This window comes from Salvelinus fontinalis, chromosome 14 (assembly GCF_029448725.1).
Source record: "Salvelinus fontinalis isolate EN_2023a chromosome 14, ASM2944872v1, whole genome shotgun sequence".
In the NCBI taxonomy this organism is placed as follows: domain Eukaryota; kingdom Metazoa; phylum Chordata; class Actinopteri; order Salmoniformes; family Salmonidae; genus Salvelinus; species Salvelinus fontinalis.
Window position 1 is genome coordinate 36,507,026 of NC_074678.1, and position 15,899 is coordinate 36,522,924.

The following is a 15,899-nucleotide window of genomic DNA, read 5'->3' on the forward strand; positions in this document are numbered from 1 at the left end:
GTAGACAGGGTAGTGAAAAGAGAGAGAGAGGGGGGGTGTGTTGTGGTAGACAGGGTAGTGAAAAGAGAGAGAGGGGGGGTGTGTTGCGGTAGACAGGGTAGTGAAAAGAGAGAGAGAGGGGGGGGTGTTGTGGTAGACAGGGTAGTGAAAAGAGAGAGAGAGGGGGGGGGTGTTGTGGTAGACAGGGTAGTGAAAAGAGAGAGAGGGGGGGTGTGTTGCGGTAGACAGGGTAGTGAAAAGAGAGAGAGGGGGGGTGTGTTGCGGTAGACAGGGTAGTGAAAAGAGAGAGAGAGGGGGGGGTGTTGCGGTAGACAGGGTAGTGAAAAGAGAGAGAGAGGGGGGGTGTTGTGGTAGACAGTGTAGTGAAAAGAGAGAGGGGGGGGTGTGTTGCAGTAGACATGGTAGTGAAAAGAGAGAGAGAGAGGGGGGTGTTGCGGTAGACAGGGTAGTGAAAAGAGAGAGAGGGGGGTGTGTTGCGGTAGACAGGGTAGTGAAAAGAGAGAGAGGGGGGGTGTTGTGGTAGACAGGGTAGTGAAAAGAGAGAGAGAGGGGGGGTGTTGCAGTAGACAGTGTAGTGAAAAGAGAGAGGAGGGTGTTGCGGTAGACAGGGTAGTGAAAAGAGAGAGAGGGGGGTGTGTTGCGGTAGACAGGGTAGTGAAAAGAGAGAGAGGGGGGGGTGTTGTGGTAGACAGGGTAGTGAAAAGATAGAGAGAGGGTGGTTGTTGCGGTAGACAGGGTAGTGAAAAGAGAGAGAGAGGGGGGGTGTGTTGTGGTAGACAGGGTAGTGAAAAGAGAGAGAGAGGGAGGGTGTGTTGCGGTAGACAGGGTAGTGAAAAGAGAGAGAGAGGGGGTGTGTTGCGGTAGACAGGGTAGTGAAAAGAGAGAGAGGGGGGGTGTGTTGTGGTAGACATGGAAGTGAAAAGAGAGAGAGAGAGAGGGATGTGTTGCGGTAGACAGGGTAGTGAAAAGAGAGAGAGAGGGGGTGTGTTGCGGTAGACAGGGTAGTGAAAAGAGAGAGAGGGGGGGTGTGTTGTGGTAGACATGGAAGTGAAAAGAGAGAGAGAGAGAGGGATGTGTTGCGGTAGACAGGGTAGTGAAAAGAGAGAGAGGGGGGGGTGTTACGGTAGACAGGGTAGTGAAAAGAGAGAGAGAGTGGGGTGTGTTGTGGTAGACAGGGTAGTGAAAAGAGAGAGGGGGGGGTGTTGTGGTAGACAGGGTAGTGAAAAGAGAGAGAGAGGGGGGGGGGGTGTTGCGGTAGACAGGGTAGTGAAAAGAGAGAGAGGGGGTGTGTTGCGGTAGACAGGGTAGTGAAAAGAGAGAGGGGGGGGGTGTTGTGGTAGACAGGGTAGTGAAAAGAGAGAGAGGGGAGGGTGTTGCGGTAGACAGGGTAGTGAAAAGAGAGAGAGAGGAGGGGGTGTTGCGGTAGACAGGGTAGTGAAAAGAGAGAGAGAGGGGGGGTGCGTTGTGGTAGACATGGTAGTGAAAAGAGAGAGAGAGGGGGGGTGTTGCGGTAGACAGGGTAGTGAAAAGAGAGATAGAGGGGGGGTGTGTTGCGGTAGACAGGGTAGTGAAAAGAGAGAGGGGGGGGGTGTTGCGGTAGACATGGTAGTGAAAAGAGAGAGAGGGGGGGTGTGTTGCGGTAGACAGGGTAGTGAAAAGAGAGAGAGGGGGGTGTGTTGTGGTAGACAGGGTAGTAAAAAGAGAGAGAGAGGGGGATGTGTTGCGGTAGACAGGGTAGTGAAAATAGAGAGAGAGGGGGGGTGTGTTGCGGTAGACAGGGTAGTGAAAATAGAGAGAGAGAGGGGGATGTGTTGCGGTAGACAGGGTAGTGAAAAAAGAGAGAGAGAGGGGTGTGTTGTGGTAGACAGGGTAGTGAAAAGAGAGAGAGAGGGGGTGTGTTGCGGTAGACAGGGTAGTGAAAATAGAGAGAGAGGGGGGGTGTGTTGTGGTAGACAGAGGAGTGAAAAGAGAGAGGGGGGGTGTGTGTTGCGGTAGACAGTGTAGTGAAAAGATTAGAGAGAGGGGGGTGTGTTGCGGTAGACAGGGTAGTGAAAAGAGAGAGAGAGGGGGGGGTGTTGCGGTAGACAGGGTAGTGAAAAGAGAGAGAGAGGGGGGGGTGTTGCGGTAGACATGGTAGTGAAATGAGAGAGAGAGGGGGGGTGTTGCGGTAGACAGGGTAGTGAAAAGAGAGAGAGAGGGGGGTGTGTTGCGGTAGACAGGGTAGTGAAAAGAGAGAGAGGGGGGGTGTTGCGGTAGACAGGGTAGTGAAAAGAGAGAGAGGGGGGGGTGTTGTGGTAGACAGTGTAGTGAAAAGAGAGAGAGGGGGGTGTTGCGGTAGACAGTGTAGTGAAAAGAGAGAGAGGGGGTGTGTGTTGTGGTAGACAGTGTAGTGAAAAGAGAGAGAGTGGGGTGTGTTGCGGTAGACAGGGTAGTGAAAAGAGAGAGAGTGGGGAGAGGTAGAGTTATGTAGAGAGAAAGGAACAATATGAGATAGAAGTGTGAGAGAGTAATGGGTTAATGAAGAGAGGGAGAGAGATGGGTTAATGAAGAGAGGGAGAGAGAGATGTGTTAATGAAGAGAGAGAGAGAGATGGGTTAATGAAGAGAGGGAGAGAGAAATGGGTTAATGAAAAGAGGGAGAGAGAGATGACTTAATGAAGAGAGGGAGAGAGAGATGGGTTAATGAAGAGAGGGAGAGAGAGATGGGTAATGAAGAGAGGGAGAGAGAAATGGGTTAATGAAAAGAGGGAGAGAGAGATGACTTAATGAAGAGAGGGAGAGAGAGATGGGTTAATGAAGAGGAGAGAGATGGGTTAATGAAGAGAGGGAGAGAGAGATGACTTAATGAAGAGAGGGAGAGAGAGATGGGTTAATGAAGAGAGGGAGAGAGAGATGGGTTAATGAAGAGAGGGAGAGAGAAATTGGTTAATAAAAAGAGGGAGAGAGAAATTGGTTAATGAAAAGAGGGAGAGAGAAATGGGTTAATAAAAAGAGGGAGAGAGAGATGGGTTAATGAAAAGAGGGAGAGAGAGATGGGTTAATGAAGAGGAGAGAGATGGGTTAATGAAGAGAGGGAGAGAGAGATGGGTTAATGAAGAGAGGGAGAGAGAAATTGGTTAATAAAAAGAGGGAGAGAGAAATTGGTTAATGAAAAGAGGGAGAGAGAAATGGGTTAATAAAAAGAGGGAGAGAGAGATGACTTAATGAAGGGAGGGAGAGAGAGATGGGTTAATGAAGAGAGGGAGAGAGAAATTGGTTAATAAAAAGAGGGAGAGAGAAATTGGTTAATGAAAAGAGGGAGAGAGAAATGGGTTAATAAAAAGAGGGAGAGAGTGATGACTTAATGAAGAGAGGGAGAGAGAGATGGGTTAATGAAGAGAATGAGAGAGATGGGTTAATGAAGAGAGGGAGAGAGATGGGTTAATGAAGAGAGGGAGAGAGAGAGCTGGGTTAATGAAGAGAGGGAGAGAGAGATGGGTTAATGAAAAGAGGGAGATAGATTGGTTAATGAAGAGAGGGAGAGAGAAATTGGTTAATGAAGAGAGGGAGAGAGAGATGGGTTAATGAAGAGGGAGAGAGAGATGGGTTAATGAAGAGAGGGAGAGAGATGAGAGGGAGAGAGAGAGGAAAGAGATGGGTAAGGGAAGAGAGGGAGAGAGAGAGGAAAGAGATGGATAAGGGAAGAGAGGGAGAGATGGAGAGGAAAGAGATAGGGAATAAAGGGAGAGATGGAGAGGAAAGAGATGGGTACGGGAAGAGAGGGAGAGATGGAGAGGAAAGAGATGGATAAGGGAAGAGAGGGAGAGATGGAGAGGAAAGAGATAGGGAATAAAGGGAAAGATGGAGAGGAAAGAGATGGGTAAGGGAAGACAGGGGGAGATAGAGAGGAAAGAGATGGGTAAGGGAAGAGAGGGAGAGATGGGTAAGGGAAGAGAGGGGGAGATAGAGAGGAAACAGATGGGTAAGGGAAGAGAGGGAGAGATGGGTAAGGGAAGAGAGGAAGAGAGAGGAAAGAGATGGGTAAGGGAAGAGAGGGAGAGATAGGGATGAAAGGGAGAGATAGAGAGCAAAGAGATGGGTAAGGGAAGAGAGGGAGAGAGAGGAAAGAGATGGGTAAGGGAAGAGAGGGAGCGAGATGGGTATGGAAAGAGATGGGTAAGGGAAGATGGAGAGAGAGAGGGGATAGACATGGGATAAAGGAGAGAGAGGAGAGAGAGATGGGTAAAATGAGAGAGAGGAGATAGGGAGATAGGTTAAAGCAGAGAGAGATGGGTTAAAGGAGAGAGGGGGAGAGAGAGGGGTTAAAGGGGAGAGAGGGAGAGAGAAAGAGGAAAGAGATGGGTAAGGGAAGAGAGGGCGAGAGAGAGAGGGAGAGATGGGTAAGGGAAGAGAGACAGGGAAAGATAGAGAGGAAAGAGATGGGGAGGGAGAGAGAGAGGTGAAAGAGATGGGTAAGGGAAGAGAGGGAGAGAGAGAGGAAAGAGATGTATAAGGGAAGAGAGGGAGAGATGGAGAGGAAAGAGATAGGGAATAAAGGGAGAGATGGAGAGGAAAGAGATGGGTACGGGAAGAGAGGGAGAGATGGAGAGGGAAGAGATGGGTAAGGGAAGAGAGGGAGAGAGATGGTTAAGGGAAGATAGGAAAAGAGATGGGTAAGGGAAGAGAGAGAGAGATAGAGAGGAAAGAGATGGGTAAGGGAAGAGCGGGAGAGAGAGACAGGGAGAGATGGGCAAGGGAAGAGAGGGAGAGAGAGGGAAAGATAGAGAGGAAAGAGATGGGTAAGGGAAGAGAGGGAGAAATGGAGAGCAAAGAGATGGGTAAGGGAAGAGAGGGAGAGATAGAAAGGAAAGAGATGGGTAAGGGAAGAGAGGGAGAGATGGAGAGGGAAGAGAGGACAGAGATGGGGAAGAGAGGGAGAGATAGAGGGGAAAGAGATGGGTAAGGGAAGAGAGGGAGAGATGGAGAGGAAAGAGATGGGTAAGGGAAGAGAGGGAGAGAGATGGTTAAGGGAAGATAGGGAAAGAGATGGGTAAGGGAAGAGAGAGAGAGATAGAGAGGAAAGAGATGGGTAAGGGAAGAGCGGGAGAGAGAGACAGGGAGAGATGGGCAAGGGAAGAGAGGGAGAGAGAGGGAAAGATAGAGAGGAAAGAGATGGGTAAGGGAAGAGAGGGAGAGATGGAGAGCAAAGAGATGGGTAAGGGAAGAGAGGGAGAGATGGAGAGCAAAGAGATGGGTAAGGGAAGAGAGGGAGAGAGATGGGTATGGAAAGAGATGGGTAAGGGAAGATGGAGAGAGAGGAAAGAGAGATGGGATAAAGGAGAGAGAGGAGAGAGAGATGGGTTAAAGGAGAGAGAGGATAGAAAGATGGGATAAAGGAGAGAGAGGCGAGAGAGATGGGTTAAAGGAGAGAGAGGATAGAAAGATGGGATAAAGGAGATAGAGGAGAGAGAGATGGGTTAAAGGAGAGAGAGGATAGAAAGATGGGATAAAGGGGAGAGGGGAGATAGGGAGATAGGTTAAAGGAGAGAGGGTAGAGAGAGATGGGTTTAAGGAGAGAGGGGAGAGAGAGAGAGAGGAGAGAGATGGTTAAGGGAAGAGAGGGAGAGATAGGGAGGAAAGAGATGGGTAAGGGAAGAGAGACAGGGAAAGATAGGGAGGAAGGAGATGGGTAAGGGAAGAGAGACAGTGAAAGATAGGGAGGAAAGAGATGGGTAAGGGAAGAGAGGGATAGAGAGATGGTTAAGGGAAGAAAGGGGGAGAGATGGGTAAGGCAAGAGAGAGGAAAGAGATGGGTAAGGGAAGAGAGACAGGGAAAGATAGGGAGGAAATAGATGGGTAAGGGAAGAGAGACAGGGAAAGATAAAGAGGAAAGAGATGGGTAAGGGAAGAGAGACAGGGAAAGATAGAGAGGAAAGAGATGGGTAAGGGAAGAGAGACAGGGAAAGATAGAGAGGAAAGAGATGGGTAAGGGAAGAGAGGGTGAGAGAGAGAGGGAGAGATGGGTAAGGGAAGAAAGACAGGGAAAGATAGAGATGGGGAGGGAGAGATAGAGATGAAAGAGATTTGTAAGGGAAGAGAGGGAGAGATGGAGAGGAAAGAGATAAAGGAGAGATAGAGAGGAAAGAGATGGGTAAGGGAAGAGAGGGAGAGATAGAGGAGATAGATGGGTAAGGGAAGAGAGGGACAGAGAGAGGAGAGAGATGGGATAAAGGAGAGAGGAGAGAGATGGGTTAAAGGAGAGAGAGGAGAGTGATGGGTTAATGGAGAGAGAGGAGAGAGATATGGGTTAAAGGAGAGAGAGGAGAGAGAGATGGGTTAAAGGAGAGAGAGGAGAGAGTGATGGGTTAAAGGGGAGAGAGGAGAGAGAGATGGTTTAACGGAGAGAGAGGAGAGAGTGATGGGTTAAAGAGGAGAGAGGAGTGAGAGATGGGATATAGGGGAGAGAGAGATGGATAAGGAGAGAGAGGAGAGAGAGATTGGTTAAAGGAGAGAGAGGAGAGAGAGATGGGTTAAAGGAGAGAGAGGAGAGAGTGATGGGTTAAAGGGGAGAGAGGAGTGAGAGATGGGATATAGGGGAGAGAGAGATGGATAAGGAGAGAGAGGAGAGAGAGATTGGTTAAAGGAGAGAGGAGAGAGAGAGATGGGTTAAAGGAGAGAGAGGAGAGAGTGATGGGTTAAAGGGGAGAGAGGAGTGAGAGATGGGATATAGGGGAGAGAGAGATGGATAAGGAGAGAGAGGAGAGAGAGATTGGTTAAAGGAGAGAGGAGAGAGAGAGATGGATAAGGGGAGAGAGAGGGGAGAGAGATGGAGATGGGAGAGAGATGGGTTAAAGGGGAGAGAGGAGAGAGAGATGGATACGGGGAGAGGGGAGAGAGAGATTGGTTAAAGGGAGAGAGGAGAGAGAGATGGATAAGGGGAGAGTTGGAGAGAGAGCTGGGTTAAAGGAGAGAGAGGAGAGAGAGAGATGGGTTAAAGGGGAGAGGAGAGAGAGATGGGTTAAAGGGGAGAGAGATGGGTTAAAGGAGAGAGGAGAGAGAGATGGGTTAATGGAGAGAGAGGGGAGAGAGATGGGTTAGAGGAGAGATAGATGGGTTAAAGGAGAGAGGAGAGAGAGATGGGTTAAAGGAGAGAGGAGAGAGAGATGGGTTAGAGGAGAGAGATGGGTTAAAGGGGAGAGAGATGGGTTAAAGGGGAGAGGGGAGAGAGATGGGTTAGAGGGGAGAGAGATGGGTTAAAGGAGAGAGGGGAGAGAGAGAGATGGATAAGGGGAGAGAGATGGGTTAAAGGAGAGAGAGGAGAGAGAGATGGGTGAAAGGAGAGAGAGGAGCCTCCCGGGTGGCGCAGTGGTCTAGGGCACTGCATCGCAGTGCTAACTGCGCCACCAGAGTCTCTGGGTTCGCGCCCAGGCTCTGTCGCAGCCGGCCGCGACCGGGAGGTCCGTGGGGCGACGCACAATTGGGCTAGCGTCGTCCGGGTTAGGGTGGGTTTGGCCGGTAGGGATATCCTTGTCTCATCGCGCTCCAGCGACTCCTGTGGCGGGCCGGGCGCAGTGCGCGCTAACCAAGGGGGACAGGTACACGGTGTTTCCTCCGACACATTGGTGCGGCTGGCTTCCGGGTTGGAGGCGCGCTGTGTTAAAGAAGCAGTGCGGCTAGGTTGGGTTGTGCTTCGGAGGACGCATGGCTTTCGACCTTCGTCTCTCCCGAGCCCGTACGGGAGTTGTAGCGATGAGACAAGATAGTAATTACTAGCGATTGGATACCACGAAAAATTGGGGAGAAAAGGGGATAAAATTTAAAAAATAAAGAAAAAGAAAAGGAAAAGAAAGGAGAGAGAGGAGAGAGAGATGGGTTAAAGGAGAGAGAGGAGAGAGAGATAGGTGAAAGGAGAGAGAGGAGAGAGAGATGGGTTAAAGGAGAGAGAGATGGGTTAGAGGAGAGAGAGATGGGTTAAATGAGAGAGAGGAGAGAGAGATGGGTTAGAGGAGAGAGAGGAGAGCGATGGGTTAAAGGAGAGAGAGGAGAGAGAGATGGGTTAAAGGAGAGAGAGGAGAGAGAGATGGGTTAAAGGAGAGAGAGGAGAGAGTGATGGGTAAGGGAAGAGAGGAAGAGAGAGGAAAGAGATGGGTAAGGGAAGAGAGGGAGAGATAGGGATGAAAGGGAGAGATAGAGAGCAAAGAGATGGGTAAGGGAAGAGAGGGAGAGAGAGGAAAGAGATGGGTAAGGGAAGAGAGGGAGCGAGATGGGTATGGAAAGAGATGGGTAAGGGAAGATGGAGAGAGAGAGGGGATAGACATGGGATAAAGGAGAGAGAGGAGAGAGAGATGGGTTAAATGAGAGAGAGGAGATAGGGAGATAGGTTAAAGGAGAGAGAGATGGGTTAAAGGAGAGAGGGGTGAGAGAGAGGGGTTAAAGGGGAGAGAGGGAGAGAGAGAGATGGTTAAGGGAAGAGAGGGCGAGATAGGGAGGAAAGAGGTGGGTAAGGGAAGAGAGACAGGGAAAGATAGAGAGGAAAGAGATGGGTAAGGGAAGAGAGGGCGAGAGAGAAAGGGAGAGATGGGTAAGGGAAGAGAGACAGGGAAAGATAGAGAGGAAAGAGATGGGGAGGGAGAGATAGAGGTGAAAGAGATGGGTAAGGGAAGAGAGGGAGAGAGAGAGGAAAGAGATGTATAAGGGAAGAGAGGGAGAGATGGAGAGGAAAGAGATAGGGAATAAAGGGAGAGATGGAGAGGAAAGAGATGGGTACGGGAAGAGAGGGAGAGATGGAGAGGGAATAGATGGGTAAGGGAAGAGAGGGAGAGAGATGGTTAAGGGAAGATAGGAAAAGAGATGGGTAACGGAAGAGAGAGAGAGATAGAGAGGAAAGAGATGGGTAAGGGAAGAGCGGGAGAGAGAGACAGGGAGAGATGGGCAAGGGAAGAGAGGGAGAGAGAGGGAAAGATAGAGAGGAAAGAGATGGGTAAGGGAAGAGAGGGAGAAATGGAGAGCAAAGAGATGGGTAAGGGAAGAGAGGGAGAGATAGAGAGGAAAGAGATGGGTAAGGGAAGAGAGGGAGAGATGGAGAGGGAAGAGAGGACAGAGATGGGGAAGAGAGGGAGAGATAGAGGGGAAAGAGATGGGTAAGGGAAGAGAGGGAGAGATGGAGAGGAAAGAGATGGGTAAGGGAAGAGAGGGAGAGAGATGGTTAAGGGAAGATAGGGAAAGAGATGGGTAAGGGAAGAGAGAGAGATAGAGAGGAAAGAGATGGGTAAGGGAAGAGCGGGAGAGAGAGACAGGGAGAGATGGGCAAGGGAAGAGAGGGAGAGAGAGGGAAAGATAGAGAGGAAAGAGATGGGTAAGGGAAGAGAGGGAGAGATGGAGAGCAAAGAGATGGGTAAGGGAAGAGAGGGAGAGATGGAGAGCAAAGAGATGGGTAAGGGAAGAGAGGGAGAGAGATGGGTATGGAAAGAGATGGGTAAGGGAAGATGGAGAGAGAGGAAAGAGAGATGGGATAAAGGAGAGAGAGGAGAGAGAGATGGGTTAAAGGAGAGAGAGGATAGAAAGATGGGATAAAGGAGAGAGAGGCGAGAGAGATGGGTTAAAGGAGAGAGAGGATAGAAAGATGGGATAAAGGAGATAGAGGAGAGAGAGATGGGTTAAAGGAGAGAGAGGATAGAAAGATGGGATAAAGGGGAGAGGGGAGATAGGGAGAGAGGAGAGAGATGGTTAAGGGAAGAGAGGGAGAGATAGGGAGGAAAGAGATGGGTAAGGGAAGAGAGACAGGGAAAGATAGGGAGGAAGGAGATGGGTAAGGGAAGAGAGACAGGGAAAGATAGGGAGGAAAGAGATGGGTAAGGGAAGAGAGGGATAGAGAGATGGTTAAGGGAAGAAAGGGGGAGAGATGGGTAAGGCAAGAGAGAGGAAAGAGATGGGTAAGGGAAGAGAGACAGGGAAAGATAGGGAGGAAATAGATGGGTAAGGGAAGAGAGACAGGGAAAGATAAAGAGGAAAGAGATGGGTAAGGGAAGAGAGACAGGGAAAGATAGAGAGGAAAGAGATGGGTAAGGGAAGAGAGACAGGGAAAGATAGAGAGGAAAGAGATGGGTAAGGGAAGAGAGACAGGGAAAGATAAAGAGGAAAGAGATGGGTAAGGGAAGACAGACAGGGAAAGATAGAGAGGAAAGAGATGGGTAAGGGAAGAGAGACAGGGAAAGATAAAGAGGAAAGAGATGGGTAAGGGAAGAGAGACAGGGAAAGATAGAGAGGAAAGAGATGGGTAAGGGAAGAGAGACAGGGAAAGATAGAGAGGAAAGAGATGGGTAAGGGAAGAGAGACAGGGAAAGATAGGGAGGAAATAGATGGGTAAGGGAAGAGAGACAGGGAAAGATAGAGAGGAAAGAGATGGGTAAGGGAAGAGAGGGTGAGAGAGAGAGGGAGAGATGGGTAAGGGAAGAAAGACAGGGAAAGATAGAGATGGGGAGGGAGAGATAGAGATGAAAGAGATTGGTAAGGGAAGAGAGGGAGAGATGGAGAGGAAAGAGATAAGGGAGAGATAGAGAGGAAAGAGATGGGTAAGGGAAGAGAGGGAGAGATAGAGGAGATAGATGGGTAAGGGAAGAGAGGGACAGAGAGAGGAGAGAGATGGGATAAAGGAGAGGAGAGAGATGGGTTAAAGGAGAGAGAGGAGAGTGATGGGTTAATGGAGAGAGAGGAGAGAGAGATGGGTTAAAGGAGAGAGAGATGGGTTAGAGGAGAGAGAGGAGAGAGAGATGGGTTAAAGGAGAGAGAGGAGAGAGTGATGGGTTAAAGGGGAGAGAGGAGAGAGAGATGGTTTAAAGGAGAGAGAGGAGAGAGTGATGGGTTAAAGAGGAGAGAGGAGTGAGAGATGGGATATAGGGGAGAGAGAGATGGATAAGGAGAGAGAGGAGAGAGAGATTGGTTAAAGGAGAGAGAGGAGAGAGAGATGGGTTAAAGGAGAGAGAAGAGAGAGTGATGGGTTAAAGGGGAGAGAGGAGTGAGAGATGGGATATAGGGGAGAGAGAGATGGATAAGGAGAGAGAGGAGAGAGAGATTGGTTAAAGGAGAGAGGAGAGAGAGAGATGGGTTAAAGGAGAGAGAGGAGAGAGAGGAGAGAGTGATGGGTTAAAGGGGAGAGAGGAGTGAGAGATGGGATATAGGGGAGAGAGAGATGGATAAGGAGAGAGAGGAGAGAGAGATGGGTTAAATGAGAGAGAGGAGAGAGAGATGGGTTAGAGGAGAGAGAGATGGGTTAAAGGAGAGAGGGGAGCGAGATAGATGGATAAGGGGAGAGAGAGGAGAGAGAGATGGGTTAAAGGAGAGAGAGGAGAGAGTGATGGGTTAAAGGAGAGAGAGGATAGAAAGATGGGTTAAAGGAGAGAGAGGAGAGAGTGATGCGTTAAAGAGGAGAGAGGAGTGAGAGATGGGATATAGGGGAGAGAGAGATGGATAAGGAGAGAGAGGAGAGAGAGATTGGTTAAAGGAGAGAGAGGAGAGAGAGATGGGTTAAAGGAGAGAGAGGAGAGAGAGATTGGTTAAAGGAGAGAGAGGAGAGAGATGGGTTAAAGGAGAGAGAGGAGAGAGTGATGGGTTAAAGGGGAGAGAGGAGTGAGAGATGGGATATAGGGGAGAGAGAGATGGATAAGGAGAGAGAGGAGAGATGGGTTAAAGGAGAGAGAGATGGGTTAAAGGGGAGAGAGGGGAGAGAGATGGGTTAAAGGAGAGAGGAGAGAGAGATGGGTTAAAGGAGAGAGGAGAGAGAGATGGGTTAGAGGAGAGAGGAGAGAGAGATGGGTTAAAGGGGAGAGAGGGGAGAGAGATGGGTTAAAGGAGAGAGGAGAGAGAGATGGGTTAAAGGACAGAGGAGAGAGAGATGGGTTAGAGGAGAGAGGAGAGAGAGATGGGTTAGAGGAGAGAGAGGAGAGAGAGAGATGGATAAGGGGAGAGGGGAGAGAGAGATGGGTTAAAGGGGAGAGAGGGGAGAGAGATGGGTTAAAGGAGAGAGGAGAGAGAGATGGATAAGGGGAGAGGGGAGAGAGAGATGGGTTAAAGGGGAGAGAGGGGAGAGAGATGGGTTAAAGGAGAGAGGAGAGAGAGATGGGTTAAAGGAGAGAGAGGAGAGAGAGATAGGTGAAAGGAGAGAGATGAGAGAGAGATGGGTTAAAGGAGAGAGAGATGGGTTAGAGGAGAGAGAGATGGGTTAAAGGAGAGAGAGATGGGTTAAAGGAGAGAGGGGAGCGAGAGAGATGGATAAGGGGAGAGAGAGGAGAGAGAGATGGGTTAAAGGAGAGAGAGGAGAGAGAGATGGGTTAAAGGAGAGAGAGGAGAGAGAGTTGGGTTAAAGGAGAGAGAGGAGAGAGAGATGGATAAGGGGAGAGAGAGGAGAGAGAGATGGGTTAAAGGAGAGAGAGGAGAGAGAGTGTGTATTCTGTTCCATCTGGTGCTCCGCTCCCACACACTGCTAGTCCATATAAAACAATAGAACAGTATCTCGCTCTCTCTCTCTCCAAACCACCATACTACACAACTACTTCTACAGTACCATCAGTTTCCATCTGTCTGTAACGTAATGCCATTGTAACGTAATGTGATTGTAACGTAATGCCATTGTAACGTAAATCCATTGTAACGTAATGTGATTGTAACGTAATGCCATTGTAACGTAATGTGATTGTAACGTAATGCCATTGTAAATTTAATGCCATTGTAACGTAATGTCATGTCATTGTAACGTAATGCCATTGTAACGTAATGTGATTGTAACGTAATGCCATTGTAACGTAAAGCCATTGTAACGTAATGTGATTGTAACGTAATGTCATTGTAACGTAATGCCATTGTAACGTAATGCCATTGTAACGTAAAGCCATTGTAACGTAATGTGATTGTAACGTAATGTGATTGTAACGTAAAGCCATTGTAATGTAATGTGATTGTAACGTAAAGCCATTGTAACGTAATGTGATTGGAACGTAATGCCATTGGAGCGTAATGCCATTGTAACGTAATGTCATGCCATTGTAACGTAATGTAATTGTAACGTAATGCCATTGTAACGTAAAGCCATTGTAACGTAATGTGATTGTAACGTAATGTCATTGTAACGTAATGCCATTGTAACGTAAAGCCATTGTAACGTAATGTGATTGTAACGTAATGTCATTGTAATGTAATGCCATTGTAACATACTGTGATTGTAACGTAATGCCATTGTAACGTAATGTGATTGTAACGTAATGCCATTGTAATGTGATTGTAACGTAATGCCATTGTAACGTAATGTGATTGTAACGTAATGCCATTGTAACGTAATGCCATTGTAACGTAATACCATTGTAACGTAATGTCATGTCATTGTAACGTAATGCCAATGTAACGTAATGTGATTGTAACGTAAAGCCATTGTAACGTAAAGCCATAGTAACGTAATGTGATTGTAACGTAATGTCATTTTAACGTAATGCCATTGTAACGTAAAGCCATTGTAACGTAATGTGATTGTAACGTAATGCCATTGTAACGTAAAGCCATTGTAACGTAATGTGATTGTAACGTAAAGCCATTGTAACGTAATGTGATTGTAACGTAATGCCATTGTAACGTAATGCCATTGTAATGTCATGTCATTGTAACGTAATGCCATTGTAACGTAATGTAATTGTAATGTAAAGCCATTGTAACGTAATGTGATTGTAACGTAATGTCATTGTAACGTAATGCCATTGTAATGTGATTGTAACGTAATGTCATTGTAATGTAATGCCATTGTAACGTAATGCCATTGTAACGTAATGTGATTGTAACGTAATGCCATTGTAACGTCATGTGATTGTAACGTAATGCCATTGTAACGTAATGTGATTGTAACGTAATGTGATTGTAACGTAATGCCATTGTAACGTAAAGCCATTGTAACGTAATGTCATTCTAACGTAATGTGATTGTAACGTATGTGATTGTAATGTGATGTGATTGTAACATGATGTCACTGTAACGTAATGTGATTGTAATGTAATGCCATTGTAACGTAATGTGATTGTAACGTAATGTGATTGTAACGTAATGTGATGCCATTGTAACGTAATGCCATTGTAACGTAATGTAATTGTAACGTAAAGCCATTGTAATGTGATTGTAACGTAATGTCATTGTAACGTAATGCCATTGTAACGTAAAGCCATTGTAATGTGATTGTAACGTAATGTCATTGTAATGTAATGCCATTGTAACGTAATGCCATTGTAACGTAATGTGATTGTAACGTAATGCCATTGTAACGTCATGTGATTGTAACGTAATGCCATTGTAACGTAATGTGATTGTAACGTAATGCCATTGTAACGTAATGTGATTGTAACGTAATGCCATTGTAACGTAAAGCCATTGTAACGTAATGTCATTCTAACGTACTGTGATTGTAACGTAATGTGATTGTAATGTGATGTGATTGTAACGTGATGTCACTGTAACGTAATGTGATTGTAATGTAATGCCATTGTAACGTAATGTGATTGTAACGTAATGTGATTGTAACGTAATGTGATGCCATTGTAACGTAATGCCATTGTAACGTAATGCCATTGTAACGTAATGTGATTGTAATGCAATGCCGTTGTAATGTAATGCCATTGTAATGTAATGTCATTCTAACGTACTGTGTTTGTAACGTAATGTCATTGTAACGTAATGTCATTCTAACGTACTGTGCTTGTAATGTAATGTCATTCTAACGTAATGTGATTGTAACGTAATGTGATTGTAACGTGATGTCACTGTAACGTAATGTGATTGTAACGTAATGTGATTGTAGCGCAATGTGATTGTAGCTTAATGTGATTGTAACGTACTGTGATTGTAATGTGATTGTAACGTAATTTGTTTGTAACGTAATGTCATTGTAACGTAATGTCATTCTAACGTACTGTGCTTGTAATGTAATGTCATTGTAACGTAATGTCATTCTAACGTAATGTGATTGTAAAGTAATGTCATTGTAATGTGATTGTACCGTAATGTCATTGTAATGTAATGTGATTGTAATGTAATGTGATTAACGTAATATGATTGTAATGTCATTGTAATGTAATATGATGTTGGCGTGATTGTATTGTAGGAGGCTATGCAGCAGTGGTACCAGCACTACCAAGCCCAGAGCTACAGCACCGCCCCCCAGGAGAGCCACGCTAAGGACTATAGCAAGGAGCACACACAGGTCAGTGTAGTGTGTTCTCAGTTACTGTATCACCTCAGGGTCACGACACACACGGTACCTGTCACCTCAGGGTCACGACACACACGGTACCTGTCACCTCAGGGTCACGACACACACGGTACCTGTCACCTCAGGGTCACGACACACACGGTACCTGTCACCTCAGGGTCAAGACACACACGGTACCTGTCACCTCAGGGTCACGACACACACGGTACCTGTCACCTCAGGGTCACGACACACACGGTACCTGTCACCTCAGGGTCAAGACACACACGGTACCTGGCACCTCAGGGTCACGACACACACGGTACCTGGCACCTCAGGGTCAAGACACACACGGTACCTGGCACCTCAGGGTCAAGACACACACGGTACCTGGCACCTCAGGGTCAAGACACACACGGTACCTGGCACCTCAGGGGCAAGACACACACGGTACCTGTCACCTCAGGGTCACGACACACACGGTACCTGTCACCTCAGGGTCACGACACACACGGTACCTGTCACCTCAGGGTCACGACACACACGGTACCTGTCACCTCAGGGTCAAGACACACACGGTACCTGTCACCTCAGGGTCACGACACACACGGTACCTGGCACCTCAGGGTCAAGACACACACGGTACCTGTCACCTCAGGGTCACGACACACACGGTACCTGGCACCTCAGGGTCAAGACACACA

The 15,899-nt window shown here is 47.5% G+C and overlaps 1 protein-coding gene across 3 annotated transcripts in view; it reads left to right on the forward strand.

Moving 5' to 3' along the window:
• raver2 (ribonucleoprotein, PTB-binding 2) overlaps window positions 1–15,899 on the forward strand; it is a 297,302-nt gene that overhangs the window by 207,308 nt on the left and 74,095 nt on the right. For all 3 annotated transcript variants that reach the window (XM_055861584.1, XM_055861585.1, XM_055861583.1), the window contains exon 12: window positions 15,109–15,207. In XM_055861584.1, coding sequence (XP_055717559.1) covers window positions 15,109–15,207 — 99 coding nt within the window. The remainder of the gene's footprint in view (window positions 1–15,108; window positions 15,208–15,899) is intronic.